Source organism: Plasmodium malariae (genome assembly GCF_900090045.1).
Source record: "Plasmodium malariae genome assembly, chromosome: 10".
NCBI lineage: Eukaryota > Apicomplexa > Aconoidasida > Haemosporida > Plasmodiidae > Plasmodium > Plasmodium malariae.
In genome coordinates this window covers 1,745,344-1,757,713 of record NC_041784.1, presented here as the reverse complement: position 1 = coordinate 1,757,713, position 12,370 = coordinate 1,745,344, and the positions used below count along the sequence as shown (strand labels likewise).

The 12,370-nt window shown below is 24.3% G+C and overlaps 2 protein-coding genes across 2 annotated transcripts; both read left to right on the top strand.

The window, feature by feature from the left end:
- Positions 1–1,283: 1,283 nt before the first annotated feature.
- PmUG01_10047700 (conserved Plasmodium protein, unknown function) lies at positions 1,284–6,823 on the top strand (the record flags this gene model as incomplete). The annotated part of the gene is made up of 2 exons (XM_029005685.1): positions 1,284–6,367; positions 6,616–6,823. The coding sequence occupies 2 exons, from the start codon at positions 1,284–1,286 to the stop codon at positions 6,821–6,823; spliced, it is 5,292 nt and encodes a 1,763-aa protein (XP_028862250.1).
- A 1,116-nt stretch (positions 6,824–7,939) lies between these two features.
- On the top strand, positions 7,940–11,355 carry PmUG01_10047600 (acetyl-CoA transporter, putative; the record flags this gene model as incomplete). The annotated part of the gene is made up of 9 exons (XM_029005684.1): positions 7,940–8,090; positions 8,496–8,595; positions 8,686–8,770; positions 8,981–9,165; positions 9,451–10,249; positions 10,532–10,618; positions 10,766–10,823; positions 10,991–11,094; positions 11,293–11,355. 9 exons carry the CDS (start codon positions 7,940–7,942, stop codon positions 11,353–11,355), a joined length of 1,632 nt encoding a protein of 543 aa, XP_028862249.1.
- Positions 11,356–12,370: the final 1,015 nt, after the last annotated feature.

Here is a 12,370-nt window from a genome sequence, read left to right as displayed (position 1 = left end):
AGAAAAACCTCTTTCTATTTATTAACATACAATAATGTATATTTATATAATAAAATGCCTATATTATGACATAAAAATGTACATATGATATATTATATGCTTATGTATATAAATATATATATATGTATACTTATGTACTTTTACTTTTTCTTTACCTATTTCGAATAATTAAGTTGTATCATTTTGAAGATGCTTATGAAAAAGAGATTATGTACGTGTATATAACCTTTGTATATTTTTAAACTTTTGTTTATATATCAAACATTGCGCTACATTGTAATTTATTTATTTAAGTATACAATTGATAATGTACGCCTTGCATATTTTTATGTACTTCAACATGTACTTGTAAAAATATTTATATATATATATATAATATATATATATATATATATATGTAAACATGCATATTATGCATTTTTTTTTTCCACTTGTATAATTATATTTTTAAAAATGAATATTAATTTTACTACATTATCGATTCATGATTAATATTACGTGTAAAAAAATTTAAATGTTTTTTTATATTATGTAGTAAATTTTACTTGGTTTTTATTTCATTACAAGAAATAATTAATGAAGTATAGGAAGAATTATAATCGATACACATATTATATATATATATATTATATATATATATAGTGTTAATATAAGAATTAAATAAAATATATAATGTTAATTTACATACAAGAATAAAAAAATTAGGAACAAATATATATTATATAAAAATAGTAAAAAAAAAAAAAAAAAACAAAAACCAAAACAGGATATTTTATAATTAGTAGAAGAAGTTATATATATTTATAGTATCAATTGTTTTATATTTTTTTTCACTTCAGAATACAAGTAATATCTGCTCTATCTCTTTTTTTTTTTTTTAATATTTGTCAAGGACAACATAAAGTAGAATTTTGTGATAAAATACTCAAGGAGAAGGAAAGTTATAAGGGATATGCGAGTAGTACATATATATGTATATGTACACATTACTGGGTACATATGAATTAATTTTAAAGTAAATGTTGTGCCATATATAAAAAATTGGGTTTAAATTATCGCACACGTATATATAGATATACATACACATATATGGGTGTATATATATATACATACTCCTGTATAATCTTATATTCGCAGTTGCGTACACATAGTTTTTATGCAATAATATATATACACTAACAAATACAAAAGAGCACGTAAAAGGAAAAGCAAATAAAAAAAAAAATAAATATGCATATATATATTAATTTAGAATAATGGAAAAGTCAACTACAAACGAAACAATGGTTTTAAGCCTTAAGAACTTAAACAAAAGTAAATGGAGTTCATTGTCCAAAAAGAAAATAGAAGATAAATCATCATGTTATTCACCGAGAACAGAAAAATTAATTGAAATAATATCACCAATTTTAGATTATTATGGATATAATAAGGAAGATGTTTATAATTTTATTAGCTTATATAAATTTGATATAGAAAAAATTCAATTAGAACTATGTAATATTATGGAATCTAAAGAAGGAAATGATGAAGGTTTATGGGAAACAGTAAAAAGTAAAAAAAGTAAGAAACTTACTGAAAAGATTAATAAAAAAAATAATTTAACGCAAAATAATATCGGAAGAAAAAATAATAAGCAATTTGAAAAACTATTTTCAAAAGATTTTAACATAAAAGATAAAGATTTACGAAAAAATAAAAGTACCATAAATTCCAGTTCATTTGGGCAACCAAATAAAACTGTTCCGAAAAATAGTAAAATAACATATTTTATAAATTCCAATACAAAAAACCAAAAAGCATCAACGTTACATGAAATTAGTAAAAATACTCATGAAGAAAGGGGAACTAAAGAAAAAATAGATATCAACGAAAATTCAAGAAAAATTTTGAATATAAAATCAGTAGAAGTAGTGGGAGGGAACAATTATGAGACAAAAAATGAAAAAGTAATAAAAAAAAAGAAAGGAGATATAAAACTAGAAGAAGAAAAAAAAAATGATGTAAATGAATCGCATGATGAGGATTTCTTGAATCATTCAGTGGAAGAAGAAAAAGATGAGCACAAAAAAAATAAAAAAAATTTCAAAGAACCAGATGGTGTAGTAAACGATGAGAGTCTTATGAACAGAAAAAGTAGTAATATAAACGGTTATAATAATAATAGTTATTTTATTAATCATTATGATAAAAAAAAATATTTTAAGTTGGAAGACAGCAGAATAGCGGGATACAAGTTAAATGATGAGCATTTTAGTAAAAAGGATTATAAGAATAAGACAACTCTTATTACAACCACTGCTAATAACAGTAGTAATAATAATAATAATTTTAGTAATAATTACAGTGGCAGTAACAACAATTATTCAGCAAACGTAGGAATGAATTACCTTGGAACGACTACGACTATCTCGAATTTTAGCAGATATAGCAACTTCAATTATCATGATAAATATTTTAATAAAAATTACAATAGATATAACAAACCATTAAATGATTCCATTATTACAAGAAATGGAAAGAAGAGATTTTCTCTTTATAATAGCAGGTTAAATCTATACAATTCTGGTAATAGTTATTTCAATTCGTATGCAAAAGGGAATCAGAAAAAAAATTATTTGAGTAAAAAAAGTTTTAGAAAAAAAAGAAGTTTTAGTAAAAATAACAGTATAGATCAAGAGTACGATCCATATACGGGACAAAAGTTAAATTATGAAGTAAGTACTAACGAACATTCAAACAGTTTTGAAAATAGTGATAAGAAGAAAGTGCTAGATGCTAAAACAGGAAGCGAAAAAATGAATGTTAACACATCGTATGCATCAGTTGTTAATAACAGAATTAAACATTCTTCTTCTGAAGAAACTAAAAGTACAGATGTTAAAAGAAACAATATTATACCTTCCCAAATTGTATTGAATGATAATAATGCAAATGATGAAGAAAAAAAAGAAAAAAAACAAAACAAAATTCATTTGGTTCCTATTAAAAATAGCAAGCCAGAAAAATTATGGGTATCAGTTATTACAAAAGGTAATTGTACTGGTGGGAACACCAACGAGTATAATGAAAAATCAGATAATTCCTGTTCAACCAGAACTGTGGTAAATTCTTCGAAGGAATTGAAAAAAGATCAAAATAATCAGCAGGAAAATAAAAAAGGGATATCGAATAATAAAGCCACAAAAACAAAGAAAAAAGAAATCATTTCTGAGAACATGAACAATCAGAATTTATCTACGGAAGTTGGGGGAAATAATGAGCTTGTGAATAAGAAGTATTCTAAGGATATGGAAAAACTTGAGTCACGTGCTGTAAAAGGTACCATTTTAAGTTGTAGTAAACTAGTGAAAAATGAATCTGTTAACAGTGAGAAAATTAACAGAACATTTGCGGAAGATTACAGTAACAAGGATCAACAACTTGTAGAAAGTAAAAATAAGGTAGAAAAGGATGGGCATGTAAACGATAATAGTAACAATAATAGTAGTAATAATAATAACAATAATAGCAACATTAACAAGAAAGATATAATTTCCAGTAATAAATTGATAGAAGAAGAAAAAAAGGGAAAAGTTAAAGAGGCAAAAATGGATACAGACGAAAAAAAAAAGAAAAAGAAAAAAAAGAGTGATCAAGAGAATATGTTGAATAATAGTGATACCAATTTATCAAACCAAATGAAGTATTCTATTGGAACATCGCTTGATATGAAAAAAGGAAAAAATAAAATGGTCATTAATAATAATAATAATAATATGAAGATAACAATTAGTGGGGAAAAAATAGTCCCAGAAGATGTTACAATTCCAGAATGTCAAGAAGGAATAGACAAGAACAATAATGTTATACCAATATATATGCCCAATTTATCACTGATGGGAAATAATATGAATAAGAAAATATTCTTTGGAAATATAAACATTAGTGGAAATCAAATAGAAAACATCGATGTGTCGGATAATAAAATGGAACAAATGAAAAATAATAACAGTACTCATTATAATAGTAGTACTTATAATAATAATAGATTGATGAATGTAGAAACAAGGAAAAAAAATTATATTAGAAAAAATTATGGTATTGATTCTTCTGCAATTACCATAGGCAGTGATAGCAATAATAATAATAATAACAGTAGTAATAATAGTATTAACAATAGTAATAATAATATTAACAACAACAGTATTAATAACATTAACAACAATAGTAATAATAATATTAACAACAATAGTAATAATAATATTAACAACAATAGTAATAATAATATTAATAGTAACAGTAATAATAATATGAATAACAGTAGCAGTAATAGAAACTCCTCAGCAATGCATAACAATAATAAGGAGGGAACTAATGGAAATTATGACCATAACAACGATATGAGAAATCCAAAAGAAAGAGATATCAAACATTTCGATTTTAAAAATAAGCATCAAAAGAGAGAGGATAATATAAACAGTGATCTATTAAATGATAACAAAACAAAATCAATTTTTTCGTCATCAAATAATAAACATTCACATATTAATACAAGGTCTCACAATATATATGTACCCAAAATGACAACCACAAGTTCAGGAGCAGCAGGAGCATCTTCATCTAGTTATCATCATCAGCAATTACACACTTCTTTAAACAGTACTAACCAAAATACTAGGCATTTACTAAATAATCATTCTTCTTCTATGTTTATCAACCACTCTTCACAAGCGATTCATTCGTCCCAGGATAATTCTTCATCAGCTTTGATAAGTGGAAAGAATAATAAATATATTCAAAGTACATTGAAAAGTAAGAATTATGACCACGACATAGAAGATTCAAGTTCTATACATCTAAATCAAATTTCACAAAAATTCTTGCAGAGTCATCAAAATTCGGGAAATTCTGTAAGTACTAATAACGTATCCGCAAATAATAGTAACAACAGTGGTGCGAATAACAGTAATAGTAACAGCAGTAATAACAACAACAACAACAATAACAATATCAACAACAGCAACAACAACAATAACAATAGTAGTAGTAACAATAATAACAGTGCTACTGTTAATGCTAGTGCTAGTGCAAATGTGAACGCCAGTAATACAGTTAGCAGCATGTCGAATAAGAATACAAACACCGATGTGAGCAACATGAATTTAATTAATATGGGCATGAACAATTTAAGCAGTAGTAGCATATACAATTCATATAATTCCCCACCAGGTTTAGCAAACCAATTTAATTATTCATATACGAATTTGTCCTATCCATACAACAATATGCATTATAATGGATACACTACACAAACCCTAGTTCCTCAATACGGTTTAATTAACAATCATTATAACAAAAATAATAGTATTCATAACAGTAATTATAATTATAATATGAATTATGACAATTTCGATGAGAGTAATTTATATGTACACAATAATAATATGCACATGAATAATTATGTAAATTTTATGAATGTTAATGTAAAAAAAAATCAGTTAAATACAGACGATGACAATTTAAGCAATTCAGGGGATATTTCCATTTCAGGTTCCTTACAACCTCAAAATTTAACACATGAAAATCAAAATAATTCTAATCAAAATTCGACCAATATAAACAACAATTCATGCTTAGACACATCTAACAATGTTATTAACAATTTGTCTCTAACTAATATGAGTAGCAATGTAAACCCAAACTTAAATATTTCATGTACAACGAATACAACTAGCGAATTAAAAAATAAGCAACAAATGAATAAAAATATGAATGACATACAATTACAGTTTCCACCCCCAATCCAATCAATGAAACAAAACCAAAGTGTGCAAAATAAAAATACGACGCATCTGAACAATAATCAGCATTCCAGTAATCAACACAGCCACAATAAACATGCAGAACAACAACATCAGCAAAATTTGGTGAACAACAACAATAATAATAGCAACAATAACAATAACAACAACAATAATAATAGTAGTTCCATAAACCAGTACACTCAAAGTCAAATGAATCCAAATAACTCACAAAACACAGCTTCCTCTACATCCTCTTCCGTAACAGGAAAAGTAGAAACGAATAACTTAAACAGCAGTACTCAAAATAGTTATATAAATAAACAGCTATATCATAATAGTAATTATTATAATAATGTAAACTCCAACAATTACAACATTCCTCCTGGATTTAATATGTCACAAGATAAAGAACAAAACAGTAGTTATTTGAATAATAATGTAGGCACTACTAATGCAAATACAAGTGTTACTGCATATAGGAATAATTGGAATAGTGTTAATGAAAAAAATTTAAATCATTATAACCTAAATTACAATTATAATAGGAACAACAAGAATAATTTTAATTACACCAGTAACTTGTAAGTTTAAGAAAAAAAAAAAAAAAAAAAAAAAAACTAATAAATAGAACCTTTCTGCACGAATGTTTATGTAAGGAGAAATAAGTATGTATGTATATATATATATATATATATATATATATATGGATTATACAGCGCGCTCAGTTTGTATTTTCGCATTATGTATTGTATATATATATATGTTTTCGAATTTTATGTAATGTATATATGCATTTTTAATTATTATTATTTTTTTTTTTTTTTTTCAGGAACTACAGCAGTAGCAGTGGATATAATGGAACGAGAGACAACACGAACAACTTTTTTAATTATAACAATTTTAGTTATGCTTTGCAATCTCCTCCAGGTTTACAAAATTATTATCAAAGTACACAATACCAGCAACAAAATAATTATAGTAACAGAAATTACAATTACTCTGCATATAACAACAATTTATCCATGTGGAGTAAGTAGAAAAAAACTATAATTTTATGTTTTTTTGTATAAATAAAGTTGTAATTGAACCTTTTACCGATTCGATTAAGCTTTTGTTGAATGATACCTGTTTGTTTTTTGTTTTTTTACAATTTTTTAACTTCACATATACCATTGCACTTTTTCCCCTTATTTACGTTCTCCTTTTTTTCCTTTTTTAGATAGAGAAGAATGACACCATAAAGAATTAAATTTTAACAGTTATATATATTATTTTACGAAGACTACCCATTCCTATATTTTTTTATGTCTTATAATTTACATTAATTCACAAGTTATAATTTATTTTTTTCTATTGTACTACTTTAGTATACCTCATTATATATTATTACGTTACTTTTTTTATAATCCTCTTTTAACCTTTTTCCCCCTTTTAAATGTATTTTTGATTTACATCTAATGTTATATATATACATATATATTATATATATATGTGTACATATGTGTGCGTATGTTATATATCCTTACGCACTTGCCAATATTTTAAATTAAAATTTTATATTGTTTAATAAGCGCAGTCATCGTAGTTATGTATGATTACTATATGTATACATAAAAGAATACGTATATGTTTACACCTTTACATATATAAATACATTATATATATATATATATATATATTTATATATTTATATATATATACATGTTAAATATATACATATTTATGTACATAAATGTATATATATGGGCACCCATACACATCAAACAAATCAATACTGTTAAAAATATTTTTCAAGTATAAAAATAGTTTTATTTATAACTTATTTTTTTTTTATTTAATTTATTTGTATTTAATTGAAACTGTAAAAAAAACTTTTTTTTAATCATTTTTTCTTAATTTTTTTTTTCTAATTCAAGAAGGAATAAAAAAAGATTAAAAAAAAAATAAGAAACTCTGAAAGGCAAAAAAAAAAAAAAAAAAAAAAAAAAAAGCACAAAGAAAAAAAGATGAAAAAACAAGAGTCACTTCAATTAAGGAAAAGTTTCTTTTTTTAAGGTTTATAAGAACAAGCATATATTTAAAATAAGAGAGAAAAAATAAGCCGGAAATAGAAATTAAGATATTTAAAAATTTTAAAATTATACAATATCAATATGACCAAATCTATATGTGAAAATATTGATACTAATTTGAGAGAAAGAATGCAAAAATATGATATAAAAAATGGGAATTATTATAAAGTACCAAAGAAAAACCATGATTTTTATAATGTGATCTTCTTATTGTTGCTATATACTATACAAGGTATTATTTACATTCATAATAATTTTAACGAATTGTTTTTCCGAAGTATACCACGAATAATTAACTAAAGCTAAAGAAAAGGAGGAACAAAGCATGCTAATAAATGCGTGCTTGTTGTTAATAATTAATTGCTTGATATTGACATATATATTTGTATACGTATAATTGAGTATACGCATAAATGTGGGTATATATAATAGAGTATATTTGTAAATGTGTGTATGTATAAATGTGTATATTTGTAAATGTGTATGTGTATAAATTTGTATATGCAATAATGAGTATATGCAAACGTGCATAAATAAATATATACATGTATACTTATATATATACACATGTATTTGTATATATATTTCTAAAACGTTTTATTCTCATCATTTAAATCATTGTGCTTAATTTTTCAAGGTGTTCCAATTGGGGTTTCATCGGTGGTTCCCCTAGTAATTCAAGATAAAGTGAGCTACTCCCAATTAAGTATGTTATCTTTAGTTAGTATACCTTTTAGGTTAGTTTATAAATCGCGCAACTATACAAATAATTAATTACATAGTAAAGAATATTTTTTTAAAAATATTTTATTATCGTCCTTTTTCAGTCTAAAATTGTTATGGGCTCCCATTGTAGATTCGGTATATAATAAAAAAATTGGAAGGAGAAAAAGCTGGATAATTCCGTTACAAGTGCTTAAAAAGAGATAATAAACTAAAACCAAGTTTATACGTGTTACGCGCAAATAACAATGTATAGTGTTAACATATTTATATAGAACTTCAAAAAAAAAAAAAAAAAAAGATAAATTTGAAGATATAATTGTGTACATAACAATGACCTAATAAATGACGGAACATATTTTATTTTCTATTTTATTTGTTTTGTTTTTTTTTATTCAGCTATTTTGTAGTTTATCAATGATGTTGTACAGTAGTCATGTGAGCATTTGGTTAGGGGAAAAGGATAGTAACATAAACTTGTATTTTCTAACCGCTTTTTTTTTCGTTCTCTTTTTTTTAATGGCCACTCAAGATATTGCAGTGGATGGATGGGCATTAACCATGCTGTCAGAGGAAAACAAGGGGTAATAACAAAGAAAACAAAAAATATATATTACCCCAAAATATGATAAAATATCGCTAGTATATAAGAAAGAATTACTATTATCTTGTGACACCGCTAATTAGAACCGCAACGAACAAAACTATCATGTAACAATGTTCACCTGTTCATATTTTATGTATTATTAACAGAAACAAAGGAACGAACCACATAACGATAAATTGTACTTTTCAATAATTTTAAAGAGTCATCCTTTAAATTTATATCTTTTATTCTTTCCGCCTTCCCCTCTATATCTTCTTTACAGGCTAGCATCCACGTGTAATATTTTAGGACAAAACATAGGATATTGCATATCGCAATTGTCGTTTTTGACACTAAATAACAAAAATATATGCTTTTATATATTTAAGAAATATGTGAGATGTATGCACTTAATATTTAATCAATCCGATTATTACAAAACTTTACACAATAATATGGACATAATATACCCATCATTTCAACCTTTTGTTGATATGAGTATTTTTCTAAAATTTTGGGGCACATTCATTTTAATTTTAACCATATGTACTTTTTTTAAAAAAGAAATAAATGATGAAAATGAGAAAAGAAAAACAGAAGAAATGAAATATTTAAATAATAAAAATAAAGACGAAAACGAATTTGCAAATGCAAAAGACACTTATAAAAATTTATACGAATTGTTATTTTTACCACCCATGAAAATATTTATAATTTTATTTTTAATAAATCGTTTACCATTTGCATCAGTTGAAGTTGGAACAAATTTTAAAATGTTAAAAAAAGGCATAACAAAAGAAGAGTTTGCACTTTTTAATCCATTCTTTATACCTATATCAATTATATCATCAGCAATTATAGGCAGAATAATACAAAATATAAAACCCTTAAAAGTTTATTATTTTGGATATATATTAAGATACTTTTCAAATATCATTTTATCATCTTTATTACCACTCACTCAATATATGTATTCCAACAAATCGGAGCTCTCCCAAATTAACTTTTACTCCTATTACATATACATATTTATAGCTCAACTGTTTAACCATTTTTGTGTAGATTTGATGACAGTTTCCTCGGTAAGAAAAGTCTAAAGCATATGTGAACAACACATTTGAGTTCACCTGCATATTCGTCTCACACTTATATATACATATACTTATGTGTATATATATATATATATATGTGTATAATCAAATGGCATAATATGCTAAAATGAGAAGAAAGGTACATACTTTGAAATTATAATGCTAAATAAAAATATTACTACACACCTACTTACATATGCACAAATCTATGTGCATCTATATCAAAATTTAAATGTGTATCTATATCTTATTTAATTTTTTTTTTTTTTGTAGATGAGTTTTCAGAATATAATATCCGATCCCCAAATTGGTGGAACGTACATGACCTTTTTAAATACCATAAATAATATTGGGTCTCATGTAATACACGAAAATGCATAATCAAAATTCAATTTTTTTTTTTTTTTTTTTATTTTAAAATATAATTACAGTTTCATTCTTGTGTCTATTTCATCTTTTACTCCTACACCAAACGAAGATCACATTTTTCTTTTTATCTTTTTTTAGTGGTCAACTATATTTTTATGGCTGCTTGATTACACGGACAAAACATTTTGCTATGGAGGTAAAATGTGCCCATATTTTTTTAACTTCAAAGCAAATTATTTCGTATATTTGTGTAGTAATATAAATGGTTTTATCTTTCAGGAGCAGTTTTCTCATACTCTATACACAATATACCCAAGCTCACACATATATTAATATATAACTAAAATGTATCATTTTTTTTAGGGAAGTGTATACTTATTGACGGATTTTACACACAAATGATATTTTCCTTTTTAATTGGCTTATTAATTAATAAATTTATTCTGAGATGCTTAACAAAACTTCAAGTAACCACAATAATTGAGAAAAATAACAAAATTGTAAATATGCACAAATACACATATGTGTTATACTTCCTCAAAGGAGTTTATACTTTTTTCCAAAAAATAACAAAATTAACTCCTTTCATTATTTTGTAATTCCCCTGATTTTTTTATTTATTATTCTGTGCATTTTTTTGTTTCTTTTTTGTTCTCCCATTTTAGGCTTTTCCTCTAGAAGAGTGGAGAACAAGCTTTTCCAGTAGAGAGAAAAAAAAAAAAAATTAACAAAAGATAAGGACATAAGTAATAACATAATTTGTCAAATTAAGAAATTCGTATAATTGATTTGTTTTTTTAAATTCTAAATGTGGTTACCTTTTTTTTTTTTTTAAAAAAAGTTGGCTTTTAATATTCTTTAAAAAAAAAAAGAAAAGAAAAATTGGGACACTTAAAATTTCCTTGGAATACCATATGTTAATAATAATAAAAAAAAATAAATAAAATACATATATATATATATATATACATGCGCATGTATATATATTTGGTCCACCAAATCACACAATTTTTTAAAGGGAATATAATTTATTCAAGCAAATGAAAAAATAATATATTACAGTTATTTAATGTCACAAAATGAAAATTCGCGTGCTAATTATTTTATTTATCATAAAAAATAAATACACTTACAGTTACAATAAGCATTATTTTAAATATAAAATTCAGAAAATTGTGAAATCGTGAAATTATTTTCCATTATAATACGTATCCTTATTATTGCATACTATATATATAATTTACATTAATCCAAGTTAATCATATGTTTTTTTATTATTGTAGAATTTATTACATAATGAATATCATATAATTATTTAGTGAACTTATGTAGACTTTCTTCCAATTAATTTTTTTATTTTAATTTAATTTCATAGAATTTGAATTTATATATTTATTTTTGCTTCATTTTTCATATCAAACATTTATTATACCACATCTGTTACTTAGCTCTTATATTATTTTATATGTGCATATATTGTATATACATGAACATATACTTTTATATGAGTATATTATATATATATATATATGTATATATGTATGTACAATACATACGTATGTTCGTACATACATCCTTAAGTATGTGCCTTATTACTTTTTTCTTCATTTAACAACGTATACCCCATTTTTTAGTTTAATGACTTTATTTAGTAACAAATACATAATTTAACAATATCAAGATATTTTAATGTTATTACTTTTTTTTTTAAGTATATAATTTTTGTCATTTTCAACAAAAGAA